Below are 22,240 nucleotides of genomic sequence, written 5' to 3' on the forward strand. Positions count from 1 at the left end.
TGGGCAAAGTGGATGGAGCCAGTGAGGTGTTCTGTAGCAGGTAAGAGAAATGGCATACTTAGCTCTGATGAATTCTTTACACAGGCTGTGATTAGAGTAGTAAGAGAAATTGGAAGAAGAAACGGTATGAATGTAGCTGGGAGCAGCCTCCTAGGTAGGACACAGAATGTGCAAAGGTGGGAAGAAGAGACTGAGTGTGTTTAAAAGCTCTGGACAAGCCTGAATGTGGCAGGGAGTGAGAAGCACAGGGACAAACTGGAGAGGTGTGTGGGCACATACACTGTGGCAGTGGCACCTACAGGACCTGTTGGGTCCTGCAAGCCCTCTGGAGAGTTGAGGGCAGTGGAGGCAATGTCTGACCTCAGAGGTCCAGAGAGTGGCCATTACACTTAGGCCAATGCCATAGAACTTAGTGCAACATCTACCCTCCCTGCCCCCCATCCTTCTGTAACCTGGCACTGTGCTAGGGCGTCAGGCAGGAAATCTACGGCTAGTGGCCCAGGAGCACTTGGAAACTCCCTGCCAGGTGGGTGTGGCCTTGACAGTCTGTGGATTCACTATGTAGCAGGGCCACCCGGGAGCCAGAGAAACGGAAAACCTAGCCCGGCTGTGGGCATGAGATGGGCACGTGAATGCTACAGGAGTTCTTGGCTCAGACATTGCTTGGTGGATTGTGTTCAACCCTCAGGGACCTTCTTGCTGGGCGGCCTGGCCTGAAACTGCTCCTGCTTACTTTCACCTGGCAGTGATGTGGCATTTTCTGGTGGCTTCTCGCTAGGTCCCAGTGAAGTGACAGGCCATTTTTTTAGCAGAGGGGAGGCTCCTTTGGGATTGCCTGTGGGGTAGGAGAGCACAGGAACTCTGGGGGCACTAGTGTTAGGTGCTAACATCGTGACAGAATACACTAGAGAGCATCCCCCTTCATGTGGAAATAGACCCATGGCGGTTGGTTTCCTTTGGTCTCCTGTCACCTGGCCTTCATTGTCCATGGCACCAAGTGTTTTACCCTCGACGTGTCCTTCCTGTTCCCTGAACACTTCCTCCTCCACCTGTTTCAGTGAAGTCATCTTTTGGACCCCAGGAAATAGCCATTTCTCTGGGAAACCTTCCCCTGACTTCCAGCCTCTGTAGTGAAGCGAGGAGGCCTTCCTCAGGACTCTGCCCAGACCTGCCCTTCTTTAGGAGTGTTTGCAGATACAGCTCCCACAGTTCAGGATAATGGCACTTCCCTAGGATCATGGTGTTGGGGTTTCTGTCTCCACAGAGTCCAGAACTCAGCAGGGCCAGTGTCAGGCATGGTCAATGACTTAAATCCAATCTTCAGGGACAGAGCTCATTTGTTTGTTTATTTTTTTGAGGGGTGTCACTCATGTTGAGCTTAGAGAACAGACTCTGTAATTGGCCATTTGCCTAATCCTTGAACTATCTCTCTAGCCATAGGAGCTCATTGATTATCAACTTACCTTTACAGAGTCAAAATGACAGGGACTAAGATGGCCTGGAATGAGAAGTGTCTGAGCAGAGTCGACTTTCTGTTCCCCCTCGCCCAGTGCCACATCACTGAGTTATGGTAAAGAGCTATATCACTGGACCCTGGCAGTAGCAAGGCCTTCTGGGTACAGATCCCAGCTTTGTCTAGGGATCTTCAAAGCAGAGACTCTATCAGGGCTACCTGGGATAGGACCAGCCATGTCCAAGGTTCTTGTCATGACACAGGGCCCCCCTCATCCCATTTCTCATCCCCAGAAGCTCATGGAACAGGTACTCAAACAGTTCTCCCTCTGCGTCACTGGGAATGAAGCCTGAAAGATGGATTTCAGGGTTCCTTATGATGAGGTGCTGTGGCCTCAGTTTTGTGAGTGCAGAACTGAGGCCTAGGCTAAGTTTGGAGACTTTCTCAAGAGTGTTCTTGGAAACCCTCATTTTCTCTTTCAGAACTTTGCTTTCTTCTGTCAAATGGGCTCGTTTCTACTTGAAATGTTGGACAAATTCGTTCGGTCATTTGTGCTCCAGGAAGACCTCTCATAGTCACAGGGCCCATGTCCTGTGTTTTCTGTTCTGAAGAGGCAGCGCTGGTCAAAATAAACGAAAACTTCCTAGTTCTTTTGCCTATGATGGCTGCAGTGGCTGGTGTGGAGAGAGGCCTAGCTCAGGGGTGGGGCTCAGGAGTTTGTTAAATGGGAAGAGAATTTCGAGGCTTTGTTTCGTGGGGTGGCTAGGGAGGTGCCCCTGGGTTTGGTCCTTTGCACCAGACACAGGCGCTCCATGCCACAAATTCACAGACGCCGGCTTCCTGCTTCCTTCCGTGCTATGGAAGTAAGGCTCTGACAGGAACAGACCCTGGAATGCAGTCTTTCCAGCTCCCAGGCCTTGGGGGTCAGAGCAGGGGCCTGTTCACAGAAGAAAGAGGGGGCCTGCTTTCAAGCTGGATTGCCTTGACCATGTGATCTGGGGAGGGGGGAGCAGCCAGTGACTTCACCTCTGAGCCTCCTTACTTATCAATAAAGTTGAGGGGGAGGCATAGTGTCTGACTCATGGTACTGTGCATTTACAGGAGATAAGGGTGAGGCCTTATCTCAGCACCTGGAACTGGAACCCTGGATGAGCTGGGCCCTGCTCCTTTCTCAGGGACCATCATTCTTCCTCGCCAATTGGCTGGCCAAAGTCATGGCATCCTGGGAGTTAAGCGTGGGAAGCTGGCAGGCTTCCCATGTGGCACGGGCAGCAAAGGCATGCCAGAAGAGGCTGCTGTCTCCTCCTTTCCGGCCTGGTGCCCCTCACAGCCTGCCAGAGAATTAAAGGGTTTGTAGCCCTTTGTGTCAGCGTACTTGTCCCTGGCAGTTTACATAGCAAAGTGCAACCCTGACAGATTCCTCTTGCCTTGACCTTGCTATAGTCCATACGCCGCTCCCAACCCTGGGCAATGCAGTGGCACTGGGGCAGGGAATAGGACAGGGCACCAGGACCCTGTGTATGAGGGGCAAGGAGAAGCAGGGTTAGCAGAATCTAGGTGCTCTGGTGGCCTGCCTCCCACTAGTTGACTGATTTGGGTTTCTCCCTTGAAGTTAGGCTAAGGATCTCATTGTGATGAATGGGAAGGGATCATTGAGACAGAATGCTGGGGGGCTGGAGCAGGTGGGCAGGCAGGGGCCCACACACAATCACTTCCCTCCTCCTCCTGGATTTTCATGGGGTGAGCTCACTCCACCCAGATGCCTGGAGCCTTGCCCTGGGCAGCTGCGGCTACCCTGGGGGACTGTGGGCTTCAGCCTTCCTGCCCAGCTGTGGGGGTGGTGGAGTATTGGGCCTTAAGCCTGGGGCCACAGAGAGGGGGTGGTGGGATGGCTGCCCAAGGCATGTAAGGAATGTCTGAAGAAACCCCTTTATAATCCCCTAGAGCTGCCCAGAGTCAGCGCAAGAGCAGGCAGATAAATGGAGCTTTGGAAACAAGCTCTGGGGTCACCCCCAGCGAGGGACTGGCCTGTTGAGCTGATCCTATCCTGAACTGGAGGCCTCTAGCCCCACCCCTGAGTCTCCCTTCCCATTTATGCCCTCCTCATTTTTTTAAATTTTGGGACCATGCTTGTCAGTACTCAGTATTTCTGACTCTGCTCGAAGATCTCATGTGATGGGACTTAGGGTACCGGGAATAGACCTTGGGTTGGCCACATGCAAGGCAAATGTCCTATCCACTATATTATCACTCTGATCACCCCTCCTCATCCTTTTTTTTTATTTTTGGATTTTGGGGTCACATCTGGCAGTGTTTAGGGGTTACTCCTGGCTCTGTGCACAGAAATCGCTCCTGGCAGGCACCGGGGACCATTTGGGATGCCGGGATTCAAACCACCATTTGTCCTGGATTGGCTGCATGCAAGGCAAATGCCCTATCACTGTATTATCTCCCCCCCCCCCCATTCTTTTTTATTTTATTTTAATTTTGTTTGTTTTGGGGTCATACCCAGTTGTGCCAGAAATTACTCCTGACTCTGCGCTCAGGAAAGATTCCTGGATGCCAGGGAATCTCTGCATGCCTGGTAAATGCCCTACCCACTGTACTATCACTTAGACTCCATTCCTCATTTGTATCCACACCACCACCCATTTACCCTGAGCACCCTTGGTACTAATCTGACACTGTTTTAGCACTTACTGAAAACAAGGCACTGCCCTGAGCACTGTGCTCTGGCTCATTCACACAGATGACCCTGCTGAGTCTCAGGTTTTCCATCATCAAAATGAAAGAACACACACTTGCAGCCCCTCCTTGAGTGAGGAAGGTGACCTGGGAGCACAGGGCAGCTGTGGTGTAGGTTGCTCCCTCAGTATCATCTGGGGCCACACCCCAAATTCAAATACCTAGACACTACAGCCAGTGGGGATGGGGAGGGAAAGTGAAAATGCTATTCTCTGCTTCCTGTCTGCTCAGGTCAGGATCTGGCACTGAAGAGGATTGCTATAAACTTTGTTAAAACCAGCAGAACAGGGGCCTTCGTGGTGGCACTAGTGGTAATGTGTGTGCCTTGCCAGCGCTAGCCTAGGATGGACCGCGGTTCGATCCCCCGGTGTCCCACATGGTTCCCTAAGCCAGGAGCGACTTCTGAGCGCATAGCCAGGAGTAACCCCTGTGCGTTACTGGGTGTGGCCTAAAAACCTAAAAACAAAACAAAACAAAATAAAAAACCCAGCAGAACAGCAACAACAAAAAGCTCCTTTTTGCATGTCAGAGCTTTTTGACTCCCTTAATGGCCATGAGAGACAAGCAGGTTCATTCTCCAGGCTAATGCTGAACTAAGAGTGATAGTTACCTACTCAGACTAGGGATAGAGCCTGGCTGAGAGACAATGTCAGTGACATGTAATTCTTAGTGCCAACTGGCTGACACCATCTTGTTTGTTTGTTTGTTTGTTTGTTTTGGAGCTATACTGTTTGTTCTCAGGAATTACTTCTGTCTCTGTTCAAGGATCACTCCTAGCTCTGAGCTCAGGGATCATTCCTGGCTCTTGTGTTTAGGGATCACTCCTGGCTCTGTGCTCAGGGATCATTCCAGGTTTTGTGCTCAGGATGTGGATTTCTCAAACATGTGAGATTCTAAGTTCACTGCTTGCTCCACCTTATTCTGTTGGACCTCAAGCACTTGTGGGGTGACCTTGGGTGTCCAGTACCACTGGACCAGAGCAGTGCTGCATGGAGCTCTGACTTATCTAACTGGGAATCAGTGGAATTGCCTCCCTAACCCAGGCTCCCTGACAGTTTCTGGGGTGTACAAAAACTTAGCAACATTTTTATTTTATATTTTCATTACTTTAAATTTTTATTTATTTATTTATTTTTAGTAACTTGCCTTGCCTTTCTTTTTCCCAACTTTCTTGAGGTATTGTGATTTCCAATGCTGTTAATGATCATTTCATGTGAATGTGGAGCCAACACCACCATATATCTGCCACCAGTGTGCTGGCTTCCTCCACTACTTTCCTAAAAACCACTTCTGAATCCCCCCTCTGAGGTGAACTCAGATAAACAGTAAGGGAGCAGCAGATGGCCAGAGGCAATAGAACTGGTATTGTTTCGTTCATTACTAGCCTTCTTTTTAAATCATTTTTATTTTATTTTTGTCATACCAGGATTCTTTGGGTTTACTCTTGGCTCTGTGTGCAGGGGAACATATAAGATGCTGGGGATCCAACCCAGGTCTATTGTGTTCAAAGCAAGCCCCATAATCACTGTATTATTTCTTCAGCCCCTCCTTAAATATTTTTACCTGATATTCTATATCTACCTTTATACTCCCATGCTCTCTAGTTCTCCAACTCCTGTACGCTTTTCTGATGGTATTCACCTCCATGCTGAGTTCTTCCCAGCCACTCTTGGCTTCCTCTACACCAGGGTCTATCCCTTGTCCTTAAGAGCCTCTGGGACTTGGACCTCGAGCTCTATGTGTTCCCTTGGCCTGAAGCCCAGCTACAGGGAGTGGCTGCCTCCCAGAAATCCTTAAGTGACCTGATATCCCACCTTTGTGCTCTGCCCACTCACACCTCAATTGTTCCCATCATGTCTGTGTGAGCCACCATCTACACCTCTTCCTTCCAGTTCCCTCCCCAAGGAACCTCCAGGAGCTGGAAAGCCCCCTCTGCTGGGCTCCTTCCTCTTAGGGTCCTCTGGGAGGAAGCCAGGTCCCTCACTGCTGGAGATGACTGGAGAGCAGGAAACCTGGGCTTTATTTTTTGCCTTTGACCTTGGAGACTGAGGATCTTGTGGACTTAGGGCTGTCGGGTTGAGCTGAGCATGAGCTTTCTGGTCCTGTCTGCCCTCTGCTTCAGCCTCTCCACCAGCCTGCAGCCAACACCCTCTTTTCTGGTTGTTGGGTAGCTAGGGCTGGGGACCCTAGAGGTACTGGGTCACTCCAGGTTTTGCAGGCCACTACTCAGTGGTCTTGGGCAAGTTATTCCTCTGGGAGTGGTTTCTTCACACATGCTTAGCCACTCCCCAACAGGGTTGATGCTGAGGTGGAGAGAGTACTCGGAGTGCTGGGTTCTCAGAGACTCCCCAGAGGCCTCTGTTCTAGCTCATCTCAGTGTTAACTTATAGACGCTGGCTCCATGGCCAGCATCTAACCATGGAGTCGGGTTCACATCTCAGCTCTACCATAGATGGCCTGACTCTACCGATCCCTGTGGGCACAGCAGGGCTCTCTGCAATCTGGCCTCTGAAGTTGCAGGCACACATTAGGCACCTAATCCATGTTTTCTTCCTCCCCATGCTGACCCTGTGCTTCCCAGCTCTGAGTCCAAGTTTCCTTCTGGGGTCACAAGCATGCAGGCCCCTTGGGGGCCTTCCTGGGAGCCTCTTTCCGGTCTGGCCTGACTCCTCTGCAATGCAATGTGAAATGCAGCTGCCGGAAGCTTTCGATCAGCTGTGTTTCACAAACGAGGCCTCTGCCTTGGCTGCTCTGTCACTGGCTCAGGCCCCATCTGACACCAGAGTCCTGGGACCTGAGGAAGGGTCAGCAGCAGGGAGGCAAGCCAGCTCCAGAGGGCCTTGTGGGGTGCTTCTGAGTGCCCCCCCCCCAGGGTTTGTACCTTTCCTCTCTTGCTGAAGTTTGCCCCCTGGCATTTGCCTCCAAATGGAGTCTTGCATGGCTACTTCTGTCCATCCGAGCACCTCCTGGCATCCCCTTCCTGGATATTGCTGCTTTGGAACTTGTTCATTGCCAGACTCCTCCCTTCTCCCTCTAGAAAGCAAGTTGGGGGTGCTAAGAACCTCTGAGCCCCACACATGCCTTTCCAATCTGGCCCACACCATAGGAAGTTCTTCTCTGTCCCATAGATGGGTTCCTGCATGGATGCAGCCTCAAGCTACTCTGGAGACCTGTCAGGATTCACCCTCACCTAGGGACCATCACATTGAACACTAATGAGGGCAGAATTCCCTGGGCATGCACCCCCTTAAGCCTTCTGTTTGGGGAGTAGAATTGTGATTTGGTGGCTCTGAGAAATGGCCCAGGAATCTGCATCTCTCACCAGTGCCTGGAGATTTGTTCCTGGACTAGACCTCTTGGTCATGCCTTGGGAACCCACTAGGAGTCCAGGACTGGCCTGGACATTCAAGATGGGGAAAGGAAAAGAAATGGAGATGAAACTGGTGCAAGGCTTGGGGAGGGGAAGAAGCGGTTGGTTCTAGTAGGGAACAAGTGGTTGATTTGGCAGCAGTGCACCTACAAAGATTATGGAGGGTGTCCAGCCTTGCCCCCAGGGACCACTAAGAGAGTCTAGGAAGGGAGATTACATGTAAGCTTCATGGGGCGAGGGAATTTCCAAAATTAGGTATGATTAGGAAACAGCAGGATGATTATGTTTTTGTCCATTTCTTCTTCCCTTCCTCAATCGCTTACTAGAACATGGAGTGCTAGGAGAGTGAACAAAAAATAAACACAGAGGGCCAGAGACATAGTACAGTGGGTAGGGCACTTGCCTTGCATATGGCCAATTAGGGTTCAATACCCAGCATCCTGTGTGATCCCCAAGCACCACCAGGAGTAATTCCTGACTGCAGAGCCAGAATTAACCCCTGAGCACTGCCCAAAACAAAAGAGAAAAAGATAGGAAGGGAGGGAGGGAGAAAGAAAAAGAATTAAGCACAGGTCCTGCCTTCAAAGGGCTTCCATTCCAAGGAAAGTTCAGAGTGAGTCCAGGAGGGCACTGAAACATCAGAGACAGCTGGCTGTGAATCAGGGTCCAGTCCTGGGGTGGGTGACTCTTTTTATGCCTTTTAGAAGTATTCTGCATCTCACTCACAGGTATGCATGTTTCTTTTTTTTCCTTTTTCTTTTTATTTGGTTTTTGGGCCACACCCGGTGGTGCTCAGGGGTTACTCCTGGCTATGCACTCAGAAATTGTTCCTGGCTTGGGGGACCATATGGGATGTTGGGGATCAAACCCAGGTTTGTCCTGGGCAGCCAGCCACGTGCAAGGCAAATGTCCTACTGCTGTACTATTGCTCCAGCCTCAGTATGCACGCTTTTAAGAGCACATTTGGGTAAGATCAATGAGATGTGTACCTATGGAATGATTTCCCACTCACCTTGGCACCATGAAATGTACCCTCTAGTTTCATGTAAATAGGATGCTGTTTTTTATTTGGAGCTTTTTGTTTACTTTTTGATCAGGGGTTACTTTTGGTCATGTGTGCCTGCTGGTTGGATGCATGGTGCTGTGAAGGGGTGGCACTAGGGCTGTGGGAGGATTGAACTGAGACCATGTACATGGTAGGCAGGAATGAACCCTGCCACTTGAGCTGTCTTCCAGTTCCTGTCTGTCTTATCTCACTCAGTGGAACATGTTTGACATTTATCCTCTTGCTCTGTGAATCAGTCCTGTGATCCTTTCATACTGACAAGTTAGAGAAGCAAAGTTTAGAGGCTTTGAATTAGAGGAGGCGAAGTTTAGAGATTTGCGGAGGATGATTTCAGTGAGTCAAATGGACAACAAATGGAAACACATTCCAGCAGACACACCCATGTGAGAAAAGGCTATGGAAACCTGGATAGTGTAATGGGGGAATCAGAAGGATGAGCAGCTGGCTTTTTCTTCTTACTTTTCTCCTTGGGCCTTTTACCTTGTTCAGCCACCAAGGGCTGGCTTGGTTTTCACAATCCAAGCTATTTCCTGCTGGCTGTCTGGGTTCCCAGGCTAGTGTAGCATCCAGTAAGGCCCACAGAACTTGTTCCAGGCCATCTGGGGTTGGATGCATGTGATGGAACCATGTTGAGCCTACACTCCTTTGGAGGTTCTGCAGTTCCCTTGGGCTGAATTAGTTTGCCTATAAATTTTGTTTGCTTTTATTTGGGGCCACACCCTGCAATGCTGAGGGCTTATTCTTGGCTCTGTGCCCAGGGGTTACTCCTGGTGGGGCCCAGGGGACCCTAGATGGTGTCAGGGATTCAACCCAAGACTGCCATGTGCAAGGCAAACTCAATACTATTTCTTTAATATCCCTGTTTGCTTTAATGTCTTGAATAAAGCTCCTTGGCAAACCTCTTACTCTTGTCTATGGGGTGAGAGTCATTCATTGATTCATTGGCTCTAGAAAGGCAGGGGTTGGGTTGGGGACATGACTCAGTGGGAAGTTCCTTGTTTTTCGTGTGTGAGGTCCTGGGTGCCATCCCCAGCATAAGCGGAAACATCAACAGAGGGAGATGTTTTGGCTGCTGGGGACTCTTCTGCTTTGGCTGGCAGTGTACTGGACCTCAGCAACCCCTTATGAAGTGGGCCCAGGCAGCCCATGCTAGTTTAGTTTCATCACCAGCCTGAGCTCACACGGTGGCATCACTGTGCCAATCCTGTTCCAGAATGGCCCCATGCTACCCTACCCTGGCTTAGGGCGCACAGATGAACTAGTCAGAGTGGCCACCAGTGTCAGAGTTGGTTCTTCAGTGAGGCCAGGATGTATTTTTGTGGCCTGGAGATGGGGAGAGAGGCAGAAAAAAAAAGGGTATCCAGGGCAGCGGGTGCTGAGAGCTGCTGTTGAATGATATGCTCCTCTCTGTTTCTGCCTCTGCTGATCTTGTCACTTCCCACCCACTGGTCTGCATTTTGCTAGATTGGTACCCCTTTCCAGGCTGCCTTTTTGTGTTTGTTTATTATTTTGAGAAGGGTCAGAGCTGATAATGCTCAGGAGTACTTCCAACTCTGTGTTTGGGGATCACTTCCACTGGTGCTGGTGATCAAACCCAGGGTTTTCCATACAAAGTGTGAGGTCAACCCTTTTAGCTATAACTCTGGACTCTAAAGTCTCCCTGTGTCTGACCCTCCTCCCCGACTCTCTGACCTCCAAAGGAAAAGTGTCCTTTATTGAGATGATCTTGATTCTCTTGACTATTTTTTTTCTCGACTATTTCAAGGAGTCTTTCAAATTTGGTAGATTGGCAGTATTGGGCTTGGAAGTCTTGGGGTTCATGGAATTTGGGGAAACTGAGTCTAAAGTAGTTATTCAGCCATAGCCTGGCTGTTAACCAAATCTCATCTGACTTCACCCTTGAAAAGGGCTTGCAGGTGGGACTCGGGGTCTCCACTGAAGAGAGGGGAAGGGTCCTGGACTTGGCTGGAGGGTGTAACACTTGTCTGTATGGTCTCTTGCAGGGGACCCATGGGCTGAGAGCATATGATGGCTTATCCCTTCCCGAAGATGCAGAGACAGTCTCAGCGGGTCGAGCCGGCTGGAACTATTCTGACCCTTCAGATGATGAGGACTTGCTTGCAGATGAGGCAGAAGCCTCTGGAGGTGATCCCCAAACTGAGGGGTCTCCAGTGGGGTTTGGTTGCAGGAGGGGGTGCCAGGACCCAAGAATCCTGCCCAAGGTCAGCTCCATGGAATGGGCCCAAGACCCAGGGAGGTAGCTCAATGACCAAGCACATGCTTGAAGACAGAGGCTCATGATACTTTCCCTGGCATCACGTGGTTCCCTCAGCACCAAGTGGTGCAAATCTGGTGGTCTCTAAGGATTGTTTGGGAGACCATCTACCCTAACAAATAGGTAGGCTGGACTGCAGGTATCTTGAATCCTGACCTGAGACAGCCCCAACCTTCCACTTCCATTTTGTGTGACCTGGGCTGAAGTTCCCACATCCCATTGGATAGTCAAGAGCTGTCAGGATGCTGGCTGCTTTTTGCCTGGCTGCCCTTTGCCTGCCTGTCCCACCTAAAGTCCAGTCTGGCCTGGCTCTTCCCACATAGACATCCCTAGCCACCCTCTCTGTACCCAGCAAATGCTCAGCAAATGTTTGTTGCTCTCTTCTGTTGCAGATGAACTGGGCAGCGGGGATGTGGGCAGCGGGGACTTGCAGCTGGGTAAGTTGCTAAAGGCATCCTGAAGACCCCCCACCCAGCTTCCTGGGGAAACCTAGGGACAGAGACCCTATGTCCTGGGCTGAGGCCCAGAGGGCTTCTTGATCATGCCTTGGGCACTCTCCTATCTGCTGGGTGCACTAGGCAGGTTCCTTCGAGTCTGGGAAGGGCTGGGCCAGGTTGTACTCTGCTCTGACCAGAAATAAATACACAGTTCTGTGGGACCTTGAAAGGCAGTCACTCACTCTCAAAGCTCTAGGGGCCAGAGTGATAGTATAACACATAAGGCATTTTCATGGCATGTAGCTAACCCAGGTTTAATCCCTGGTACCACATATGATCCTCTCCAAATTCCATCAGAAATGATCCCTGAGGGCCCGGACAGCGGTGTTTGCCTTGCAAGTAGCCGATCCAGGACCAAAGGTGGTTGGTTCGAATCCTGGTATCCCATGTGGTCCCCCGTGCCTGCCAAGAGCTATTTCTGAGCAGACAGCCAGGAGTAACCCCTGAGCACCGCTGGGTGTGGCCCCAAACCACCACCCCCCCAAAAAAAAGAAATGATCCCTGAACACAGAGATAGGAGTAAAGTCCTGAGCACTGCTGGTGTGTCCCCCAAACAAAAGCCTTTCTTGGTGGTGCCTTCTACAGAAGCAGAGACCCTAGACAGTGAGACGACTTTGTAGTTTAGGGTCTTTGGGCCAGTTGGCACATCTCAGCTGCACACTGGATCTGGGATCCATGTGGGGTTAGGATTCCAGGTGGGTAAAAATAGGATGAGTTTAGTGGACCTGTGTCCCTCTGCCAGCAGAGCATAGGTGGCCCAGTGTTGGGATAGGGTTCCCTGCTTCGTCCTATGCTGGGGTTCTGGGTAAGAAGGAGCTAGCAGGTGATGAGGCCCTCCAGCTACACATGGTTCCCGGAGCCTCTCTCTCAGGGAGCAGCTCTGGTCCTGGGATAGAGCTGGACTCTGCTCAGGCTGATGCAGGGGCCATCTGAGGCATTCTTGCTACCCACTTGTCAGGCCTGGTCTTCTCCAGGGCTGGGTGTCCTCTTCACTGAACTTGTGTCTATAAGGGATAGACACTGGCGATTGCATCCATCCTGGGCCAGTGCTCAAAGGAGGCCTGGTGCTATTGTCCTGACTGTGACCCCTACAACTCCTGCAACCCTGACTTTACTTCTCACCTTTCCAACCAAAGGTCTTTGCAGAGCCCAGGATACTCCCATGTGAGTGTCCAGTGAATCCCAGGTACATCCCCACACCCCAGAACAGCCTGTATCTGGAACTGTCTTTTTTTTTTAATTTTAGTTTTTGGACCACACCCGGTGACACTCGGGTTACTCATGTTTATGCGTTCAGAAATCACTCCTGGCTTGGGGGACCATATGGGATGCTGGGGATTGAACCTAGGTTTGTCCTGGGTCAGCCATGTGTAAGGCAAATGCCCTATCACTGCTCTATTGCTCCAGCTTCACGGAACTGTCTTTTGTTAAGCTCAGCTGCCCTGACCTATTCTCCTGCTTGCATGTGTCTCCCACACACTGCACTCTAGGGATGCTTTGCTCAGGGCGGCTAACCCTTCTCACCCCCATGATAAACAACTTTGAATACAGGAGAGGCTAGAGGTGGGAGGGACCACAGTAGTTTGGGGGACCATGTGCAGGGCAGGGCCTTTCCCTCTACTTTCCTTGTCTGGAGACAGCATGTGTCTCCCTGGTGGGTCCCAGGGTCTCTGTGTGTTGCTTCAGCCTTGTCCAGGGCTGTGCCCAGCACCATGGTGCCATACATGGCCAAGCCCCAGCTCCCCAGAGATTGCTTTCTTTTTATTTTTGGTTTTTGGGCCACACCCGTTTGACGCTCAGGGGTTACTCCTGGCTATGTGCTCAGAAATCGCCCCTGGCATGGGGGGACCATATGGGACGCCGGGGGATCGAACCGCGGTCCTTCCTTGGCTAGCGCTTGCAAGGCAGACACCTTACCTCCAGTGCCACCTACCCGGCCCCAGAGATTGCTTTCTTTCCTGTGCCCTCAGACACACCTCCATCTCTGCCTCCTCCAACCTGGGGTTGGGTCCAACCTGGGATCCCTGCCCTCTTCCCCTTATCCAATTTTATCTCTTTTTTGTTTGTTTTGAAACCATACCTGGCAGTACTTAGAACTTAGTCCTGACTCTGTGCTAAGTGATTACTCCTGGTAGGGCTTGGGGAATCATATGAGTTACCTGGAATTGAACCTCAATCTACTACATGCAAGACAACTACCCTCTATATATTTCTCCAGTCCTTGTCTCCATCTTCTGACCATCTTCTCTGCTTTCGCATGCTTGCTCACCTGGTTCTGTCTATCGCATCCCTCCTGTCCCTTGCTCCCTGGCCTGTGATCATGTCTCTTTTGCTTTGTTACCTGTCTTAATGTCTTTCTGTCTTGTTCTGTCTATCTTTTTCTATCCATTGTTCCCAACTCCTCCGCCTCCGCCTATTGCTTTCTCCCTCTTGTTCTTCCTGCACTGTCTCTCTGCTTCATTTCCATGTCTTGTGCCCTGCCTCTGTCCCTAACACCCTCTCCTGCTGCCTCTGCTGCTTCGCTCCACAGGCCTCTCTGCCATGGCGGGCATGATGGTCTTGGAGCCTGATGAGGACTCTCCTCTTAGTAAGTGCCCTGCTAGTTCTTTCTCTCTTCCTCCCTTTCTCCTATGGCTCCTTCCCTTCTCCTTCTCCCCCTACCCTTACAGCCTGTACTTAGTGCCCCAGGAGGCCCCAAAGCACCTTTCTGCAGGATGGGGGACCTTAAGCTGCTGCTCTGCCCATTGGGGCCACCTCCCCTGCACTGCCCTGGATGCATCCAGGCACACTGATGGAGACAGTGGTTGGAGACTTGGGGGGGTGTTGAGGGTGCAGTGAGAGGTATGCGGGCAGCTTCTCTGGACACAAGACCATTGAGTCTTGGTTTCTATGTCCACCCATGAGCCTGAGCCCACCCAAGGGTTCCAAAGGATCTCAGCCTAGGCTCCCAGGGCTGAGTGGAATATAAGCATTGCAGAGGTTACTCTAGAACAGGGTGTGGTTGGGTGGGGGTGCCACTGCCCTGGGTTGGAAGGTTCTGGGTCCACACTCTGCAGAAGTCTCCACCAGGGTGAGAATGAAGGGCAGGTGGGAGAGGGCTAGCAGGGTACCTGGGGCACTCTCACCCAAGGTGCCCCTTTCCATTTCCCCTGCTTGCCTCTTAGAGGTTAGGGGGCTGCTTCCTGAAGACCTGACTCCCCTCTGCCCGCCCTCAGGCCTCCTGCAGGGGCAGCTCAGGGTGAAGGGCGGTGCCTGCCTTAACCTGCCCTTGGTTACGAGAAGGCAGGGTGGGGTCAGGCTGGAGGGTCGGTGCCCTTCCCAGGCCCTGGTGAAAAGGGGCTTTGTGGAGGTTTGTCCCCCTCCCTGGAGTGGGCACATTCCTGGGCAGAGGTCCGGCCTCCTCGCCTGTGCGGGGCCCCAGGGCTGAGACCAGAGGCCGGGTTTGGGGGACTCTCAATGGGCCTCTGTACCCGCTCACAAGGGCCCTCTGTGGCTGAGCTCATGGCCCCCATGCTCTGAGGCGCAGAGCCCCACCCAGCCAGCAGCTCTGTGTTCTCAGGCCCCCTTGCAGGGTGTAGGATGCCTCTTACTGGATGGCCATCCTAAGGCCTCAGTCCCGAGCAGGCTTGCGGAGGGTCTTGGTTGGGGTCTTGGAAGGAATCACCCCTCAATGTCCCTCCTGGCCTGTCTCCCATATGCAGCTCATTTCCCTTTGGAGTCACAACACTGTTTCCTCTCTCACAGATCCCTCCTGCCCTATCCTCATCCTGTATCGCCTTTTCTCACGAGCTGCTCCTAAGAGCAGAGGCCTTGCCTCTTGTTTCGGAATGGAATAGCTCTCCAGGCTCAGCTTATTTCTCTCTGAGTTCCTATGCTTCCTTCTCCCCACATTAGGAAGCCATCTTTGCAGCCACAGGAAGTGCTGTTTCTGGGGCACAGTGCACTTATCTCCCCGGCCAGAGAGCGACAGCTGTCATATAGAGGGCCCTCAATATAGATGCCTTAGAGCAACAAATGCCCCTCACAGATAGGAAGAAATAAATACAACCAAATCCACTTCTTGGGTTTGTCGTCTAGACCAGAGATAGTAATTACAGCTGTCTTTTTTTTTTTTCCTTTGTCTGTGAGCCACATCTGACTGATCAGGGATTGCTCCTGGCTCTGGCTCTACACTCAAGCATTACTCATGGCAGTTCTTGGGGAACCATAGGGGATGCTGGGAACCAAAGATAGGTTAGCCACATGCAAGGCTAGACCATACCTTCTGTGTTTTCACTCCAGCCCCTAATTACAGTTCTTTTATTTGTCTGTTGTTTGTTTTGTGAGGTCTGAAATAGCACCCAGACCATGTTGTATGCAAGGCATGTGCTTGACCACAGAGCCACGCCCTGGCCTCATGCCAACACTTTTTTTTTTTTTTTAGTTTTTTTTTGGGGGGGGCATACTCTGTGATGTTCAGGGGTTACTCCTGGCTATGCACTCAGAAATTGCTCCTGGCTGGGGAACCATATGTGACATCCTAGGTCGGTGTGTGCAAGACAAACACCCTAAGCTTGCGCCACTGCTCTGGCCCCTTCCCAACACTATCTTAAACTCCTTATATTTATTCTTATTGTTATCCTCACAACAACCCTTTGGGATGAGCACGACTGTTATCTCTATTTTATGAGTAAGGGCATTGATGCTCAGGATGATTAACTTGCTGAAGGGCACATGGCTATTAAATAGAAGTCCTGCTTCAGAGACTAAGCTTTGTGACCACCAGCTACACTACCTTGCACAAAAAAATGACTTCTGTTATATGGCACCTTTCTATTGTCAGACTCTGCTCTAAGCATTCAGTATAGTTTAAAACTAATGGACCAGGGGCCGGAGAGATAGCATGGGGGTAGGGCATTTGTCTTGCATGCAGAAGGATAGTGGTTCAAATCCCAGCATCCCATATGGTCCCCTGAGTATGGCAGGAACAATTTCTGAGCGTAGAGCCAGGAGTAACTACTGAGCGCTGCCAGGTGTGTCCCAAAACCCCCCAAACCCCCCCAAAACAAACCTAATGGGCCAGAGAGACTGTAGGGGTTTAAGGCACTTGCTATACATGCAACTGACCCTGGTTAGACCCCAGCACCTCATATGGGTCCCCTCAAGCAGTGACAAGAATGACCCCTGAGCACAGAATCAAGAGTAGCCCCTGAGTTTAGTGGCCTAAATTTCCCCACACCAAAAAAATGTGAAACAATAAAAAGTACTTTTAACTCATATAGAATCAGTGCTTATAATTTTAAGTTGTAGACATTATGAACTTTAAAAATATTTTATAAATAAAAGCCTGATTTCTAATAGATTATTGAGGACTAATTAGGGTGTGTATATGTGTGTACACAGAGGCATGATTCATTTGCAACTCATCAATTCACATTATTAGTTTCTAAGTCAACTCATAAATGAGCTATTTATTTTGGCTACTCCAGATGGTGCTCAAGGGGCCCTGAGGTGCCCAGGATCAAACCTGGGGCTCCCAATTGCAGAGTCATTTAGCTTTTTGAGTCATCTCTCCCACCCGCATTATGAGACTTAATGTGTGTAAATATCTTGAGATATGGAGATAGCTCAGTAGTAGAGTACATGTCTTATATGCATGAGACTTTAGGTTTGATCTCCAGCATCTAAAAATACCTATTTAGTAAGTATTTAAAAAACAACGGTTTAAGTGCCCTCACAGTTACAGTTACCTGACAGGAATATATCTAGCTATCACTCACAGGCAGGCACCTAATGTGTGCCAAGAATAATGCCAGCATGGAGGACATAGGCGAACATGAAATCCAAGGTTTCTCCCCTCATGATCTGGCAGTAAGGGAATGACGACAGCCCGAGGCTCTCTAGCACTTACTACATGTCAGGCTCTGCATCACAGGGCAATGGTGCACAGAGCGAGCATGAGATCATTTGTCCCTCTAGCAGCCCTCTGTATGATAATTAATGTCCCCATTTTATTGAGAGGGAAACAAGAGCTCAGAGAGCGAAGGCCTTGGAACTGGTGATTTGAACTACATTGCTCTCTAGTCCTAATGTAAGGAGGCAGGATTTGTGTAGTGCTTGGTGGAAGGTCCTTTGATGGGGGAATAAGTTGGGCTAGGGCAGTCCAAAGGAGGAGTCTCTGATATTTCCAAGGGAGGAGAGCAGTCCTGGAAATCTTCTTAGTGATAGCTGGCTGAGCCCCAAGGAATGAGTAAGAGCTGACTAGGGAAAAATGGATAAGCATGTAGCAATACTGATCTCTGGGCCATAGCTACCTCTTCTGGAAGCCACATCTTCCATCAATAGAAGGCCTCCCTTCTGGGGGTCTTTTCTTTCACATCACCTTGACTTTTCCCAGACCATATATCCTGTTAACCCCCTCAAGGGTAGGGCTTCAGTACTGACCCCTGGGCAGGCCTACCAGGGACAGCTGTGGACATACAGGTGTCAGCATCAGCATTAGTGAAGGGTCTCCAGGCCCTGTCTCCCAATTTAGATCCCTCCAGGTGACAACCCTCTCTGTCCACAGTTTATTTCCGGGCCTTGGTAAATTTCACACACTCCATCCACTACAGCCCTCGGCTGGAAGATGCCACCTCCCAGGAGTTCCTAGAGGTGTCGGAGGCTGTAGTAGACCAGGTAAGGGGAAGGCAGGTCAGGCTGGGGATGGTGAAGGCAAGCGGAGGCTGATGTTGCTGCTCCCCTCTTTAGCTGGAGTCGGAGTACCTGAAGATTCCTGGAGACCAGGTCGTCAACGTGGTGTTCATCAAGTGAGAAAGGGACTGCAGAGGGGCTGGCAGGGATGGAGAGAAGCTGGGGGACTTGGAGCCAGGCAGGAGAGGCCCTGGGTATGACTCTCTCTTGATGAAAGTCATTGACCAGGGGACCATTTGAACCCTATTAGTCTTGCTTTGGGTGCAAATCTTTCTGGAGCAGGGTCAGAACCAGGAACACAGGACAGTGCCTCTAGGAGGGGCCTGAGCCCAGGTATCTCCTTCACCCTGCTTTCCTACCCTGCAACCCTCCCTAGGGAACTGGATGGCTGGATCTTTTTGGAGCTGGATGTGGGCTCTGAAGGGAACTCAGATGGGGCTCAGATCCAGGAGGTGCTTCAGACACTTGTCTCCAGAGGTTCCATCGCTTCCTACACCACCTCTCTTCAAGGATTCCAGTTCCGACGCCTGGGCTCAGGTGAGCCCATCCCGGGGCCTCTGGACACCTCCCATAGCTTCTCAGATACATGTGCATTTCCTTGGTGTTCCCATCAAAGAGTCTTCTAACTTGAACTTGCATAACACTCTTTTTGTGTGTGTGTGTGTGTGTGTGTGTGTGTGTGTGTGTGGTTTTTGGGTCACACCCGGCAGTGGTCAGGGGTTATTCCTGGCTCCAGGCTCAGAAATTGCTCCTGGCAGGCACGGGGGACCATATGGGACGCCGGGATTCGAACCGATGACCTCCTGCATGAAAGGCAAATGCCTTACCTCCATGCTATCTCTCCGGCCTCTGCATAACAATCTTGACAGAGAGCTCACCATCATCTCCTGCATCTGCCTCCATCAATTATTACATGATATTGGTTTGGACTGAGCACACTCTGTCCCCATAAGACTCCATTTTGCTCTCTAAAGATCTCTATGCATTTTGATGGGATGATGGTATTTTTTTGTTTGTTTAGTTTGGGGCCACACCCAGCTGTGCCCAGTATTAACTCCTGCACTAGGGAAATTACTCCTGGCAGGCTTGGGGGACCATATGGGATGCCTGGTATTGAACCCTGGTCAGCTGCATGCAAAGCAAACACCTTACCCACTGTATTGTCAGTTCAGCTTCTTATTTTTTGAATACAACTTTTAGGTCCAGACTTTTAAAATGTTTACTAATAATGACAATTAGGTAGGAGCATTGGAAATACCAGGTTCTCCCTGAGATTCTGCCTGCCCTCCCCCAGCCTTCACAAAATTCCCTTTGAAGTAGATATTCTTTCTTTGGCTTCAGGGATGAGGGTACTGAAATCAGGGATGGAAAAAAACAGCTTACCCAAAGTCACATCAACTGCCAGTAAAAAAAAAAAAAATACCAGCATTTTTTTTTCCTTATATTTTTGTGGTGGCTGCAATGAAATCCATTCTTGCCAAGACCAGTGACAGAATGAGATGAGACACTGGCTCGTAGAGGCTGGAGCCTGGCAGCTTCACACAGCATTTCAGGCGAGGCACTCATCCTCTCTGGCAGCCACGCCAGTGCTTCACACGGGACCTGTTTCCTCTGGCTCCATAAATTCTGTCTTCTTTCTGCCAAATGAGATCCCAGCCCATTCCTGCAAACTTTGCCTCTCAACCCTGTCTCCATCCCAGTTACCACTGAGAAAGCACCAGCCTATCTCCATTACCCAATTAGCAGGACCCAGAGCAGACTCAGCCCTGTGCTGAGTTGGCTGATCAGAGGCAGTGGAATTATATCTTCACTCTTCTGCACAGAATAGCTCAGTCAATGATACCCCACGATGGTTGACTCTTATAGCTCAGTGGTGCTGAGGGTGCAGTCCTCTTCTCCCCACTCTTTCCCATGAGGTTCCTGACTAAGGATGGTGGCAATGGCCTGGCTCAGCCCTGTAGCTCCCAGGTCTCAGCTCCTGTAGGGATGGATGGTTACTGACACAGCTTCCTTTCCAGTGCAGATACTCCCACTTACCTTGCTCACCATTGCAGCTCACCAAGTGAGTGTGCCAGCCAGGCCCATCCTGGCTAATCACCTCCATCATAATAAAGGGAAGGAAGGATGAAAGTGTGATGGCTGGCATAATCCACTAGCCGCCCCTTTTCCCCTTCTTCATGGTCCTTGCTGGGCTATATGGGTGCCTGCCCTTGTGTTATGTTGAAGTGTAATATGTATGGTCTGTGCTCCATGTGTGGGATCTAAAATCTGGCCACATCTCCCCACCCCATGTGTGCTGTCTGTGCCTGCTGTGTGCTCCTGGCCTCTGCTGCATCTGCCAGAATCCAGGAACTTAGCACAGGAGCCCAAAACCCTCTCTTAGCCCTGCCATGCCTGAGCATTTGTGCATCACCCTACAGCCTCCACCTACCCTCTGACTCTTTCCAGTGCCCCAGTACCCGAGAGTCTGCACTGAGGCTGAGTTTGCCTGCCGCAGCCACAATGAATGTGTGGCTCTGGAGTACCGCTGTGACCGTAGGCCTGACTGCAGGGACATGTCTGACGAGCTTGATTGTGGTGAGAGGCTGGCAGGGGACACAGCTCTGAGCCGCAGGGTCCACCAGGGCTATGAAGGGCAGGGAGCCAGCAAAGAGGTCTGAGGGAAGTACTCGCAGGGTTGGGACTAGGAGACAGGGATATCTAGAAGGGTCTGGAGGGGGTGTGGGGCACAGGGATGAGGTGCCACCCCCTTGTGCCTTTGTCCACAGAGGAGCCAACCCTAGAGCTCAGCCCCACACCACCCCTTCTTGTGGCAACATCACTGCTGCCCCCCCAGCCAGAAACAACCTCTACACCATGGGTGTCCGTCAGCCCCACTCCGCAGCATCTGTTCCCAGGGTCTTTTGTGCCTCTGCCATGTGGGGCCCATGAGGCTGCCTGCCACAGTGGACACTGCATCCCCAAGGATTACGTGTGTGATGGGCAGGAAGATTGCAGAGATGGCAGCGACGAGCTGGACTGCGGTGAGGGATGGGCGTGGTCAGGGCTAGGCGTAGATGTGATGGCCTGAAGCTCCCCACTGAGCCTGTCTATTCCCCAGGCCCCTCTCCACCCTGTGAGCCCAACGAGTTCGCCTGTGGCAATGGGCATTGTGCCCTCAAGCTGTGGCACTGTGATGGTGACTTTGACTGTGACGACCACACCGACGAGGCTGATTGCCGTGAGTATTCCAGAGTGACCCCAGTCTGTCCTCTTTGGCCAAGTTTGTCCACTCTCCTGAGCTGATTGCTGTAGGCCCAGGTGGAAACACCCTTCTGTGCCTTGGACCCTCCCCTGGTCTCTGGCCTGGCCTTGTTCACGCCTTTGTTTTTTCTTCCTTGCCATTCATCTCTCATGGTTTTACTCTGGTATATGGTGGTGAATGACAAGAGGGGTTGCTATAATGGGGTTCTTGAAAATGAATCTTTTTTTTTTATGCTCAAGAGAGTAGACTGTGCCAAGCATTGAACCTGGCCTTCCATCTGCAAAATACTTGTTACCATCCTTTAGCCACTTCAAGGACAAGGAATTTGGGCTAATGCTGATTCTAAATTACTCCTTCCTCCATCCTTCCAAATCCTATCCCCTCTCCCTTGCCCCAGTCTCTTCAGCCCTTTGGTCATTCTTTTTTTTTTGGGGGGGGGAGGAGGGGTTTGGATCACACCCGCAGCACTCAGGGGTTACTCCTGGCTCTATGCTCAGAAATTGCTCCTGGCAGGCTTGGGGGACCATGTGGGATGCTGGGATTCGAACCACCGACCTTCTGCATGCAAGGCAAATGCCTTACCTCCATGCTATCTCTCCGGCCCCCCTTTGGTCATTCTTTAGATTGGCCATTCTACAAGGATGTATTTCTGGTCTTTGTAAAGGATGTATTTAAGGTTCTTTGTAAAGAATTGCCCATCTTGCCTTCAACTGGCCTTCACCATTTGAGAAGTTGGGTGAGGCTAAAGACTATGAGGTCACCCCACATGGAATCCTATGTGCTCTGGTCTCCAAGGTGACACCTCAGGCTAGTTTGTCTGAGACAAAGTGTGTCATCTTCAGACCATTTCTTAGTGGCATGGGCCACAAGTTGGAGCATCCATGGACTTCCCTACTGTCCACTGAAAGCATCTGCTCC

General features: G+C 50.9%; 1 protein-coding gene across 1 annotated transcript in view; it reads left to right on the forward strand.

The window, feature by feature from the left end:
- Window positions 1–1,689: 1,689 nt before the first annotated feature.
- The window catches only part of HSPG2 (heparan sulfate proteoglycan 2), an 85,572-nt gene continuing 65,021 nt past the window's right edge, over window positions 1,690–22,240 (forward strand). Inside the window, exons 1-11 of the mRNA XM_049775565.1 lie at window positions 1,690–1,761; window positions 2,629–2,770; window positions 4,430–4,509; window positions 10,638–10,779; window positions 11,302–11,346; window positions 17,954–18,063; window positions 18,136–18,194; window positions 18,455–18,615; window positions 20,527–20,655; window positions 20,847–21,101; window positions 21,179–21,298. Coding sequence (XP_049631522.1) covers window positions 1,690–1,761; window positions 2,629–2,770; window positions 4,430–4,509; window positions 10,638–10,779; window positions 11,302–11,346; window positions 17,954–18,063; window positions 18,136–18,194; window positions 18,455–18,615; window positions 20,527–20,655; window positions 20,847–21,101; window positions 21,179–21,298 — 1,315 coding nt within the window. The remainder of the gene's footprint in view (window positions 1,762–2,628; window positions 2,771–4,429; window positions 4,510–10,637; window positions 10,780–11,301; window positions 11,347–17,953; window positions 18,064–18,135; window positions 18,195–18,454; window positions 18,616–20,526; window positions 20,656–20,846; window positions 21,102–21,178; window positions 21,299–22,240) is intronic.

Source organism: Suncus etruscus, chromosome 6 (genome assembly GCF_024139225.1).
Source record: "Suncus etruscus isolate mSunEtr1 chromosome 6, mSunEtr1.pri.cur, whole genome shotgun sequence".
NCBI classification, from domain to species: domain Eukaryota; kingdom Metazoa; phylum Chordata; class Mammalia; order Eulipotyphla; family Soricidae; genus Suncus; species Suncus etruscus.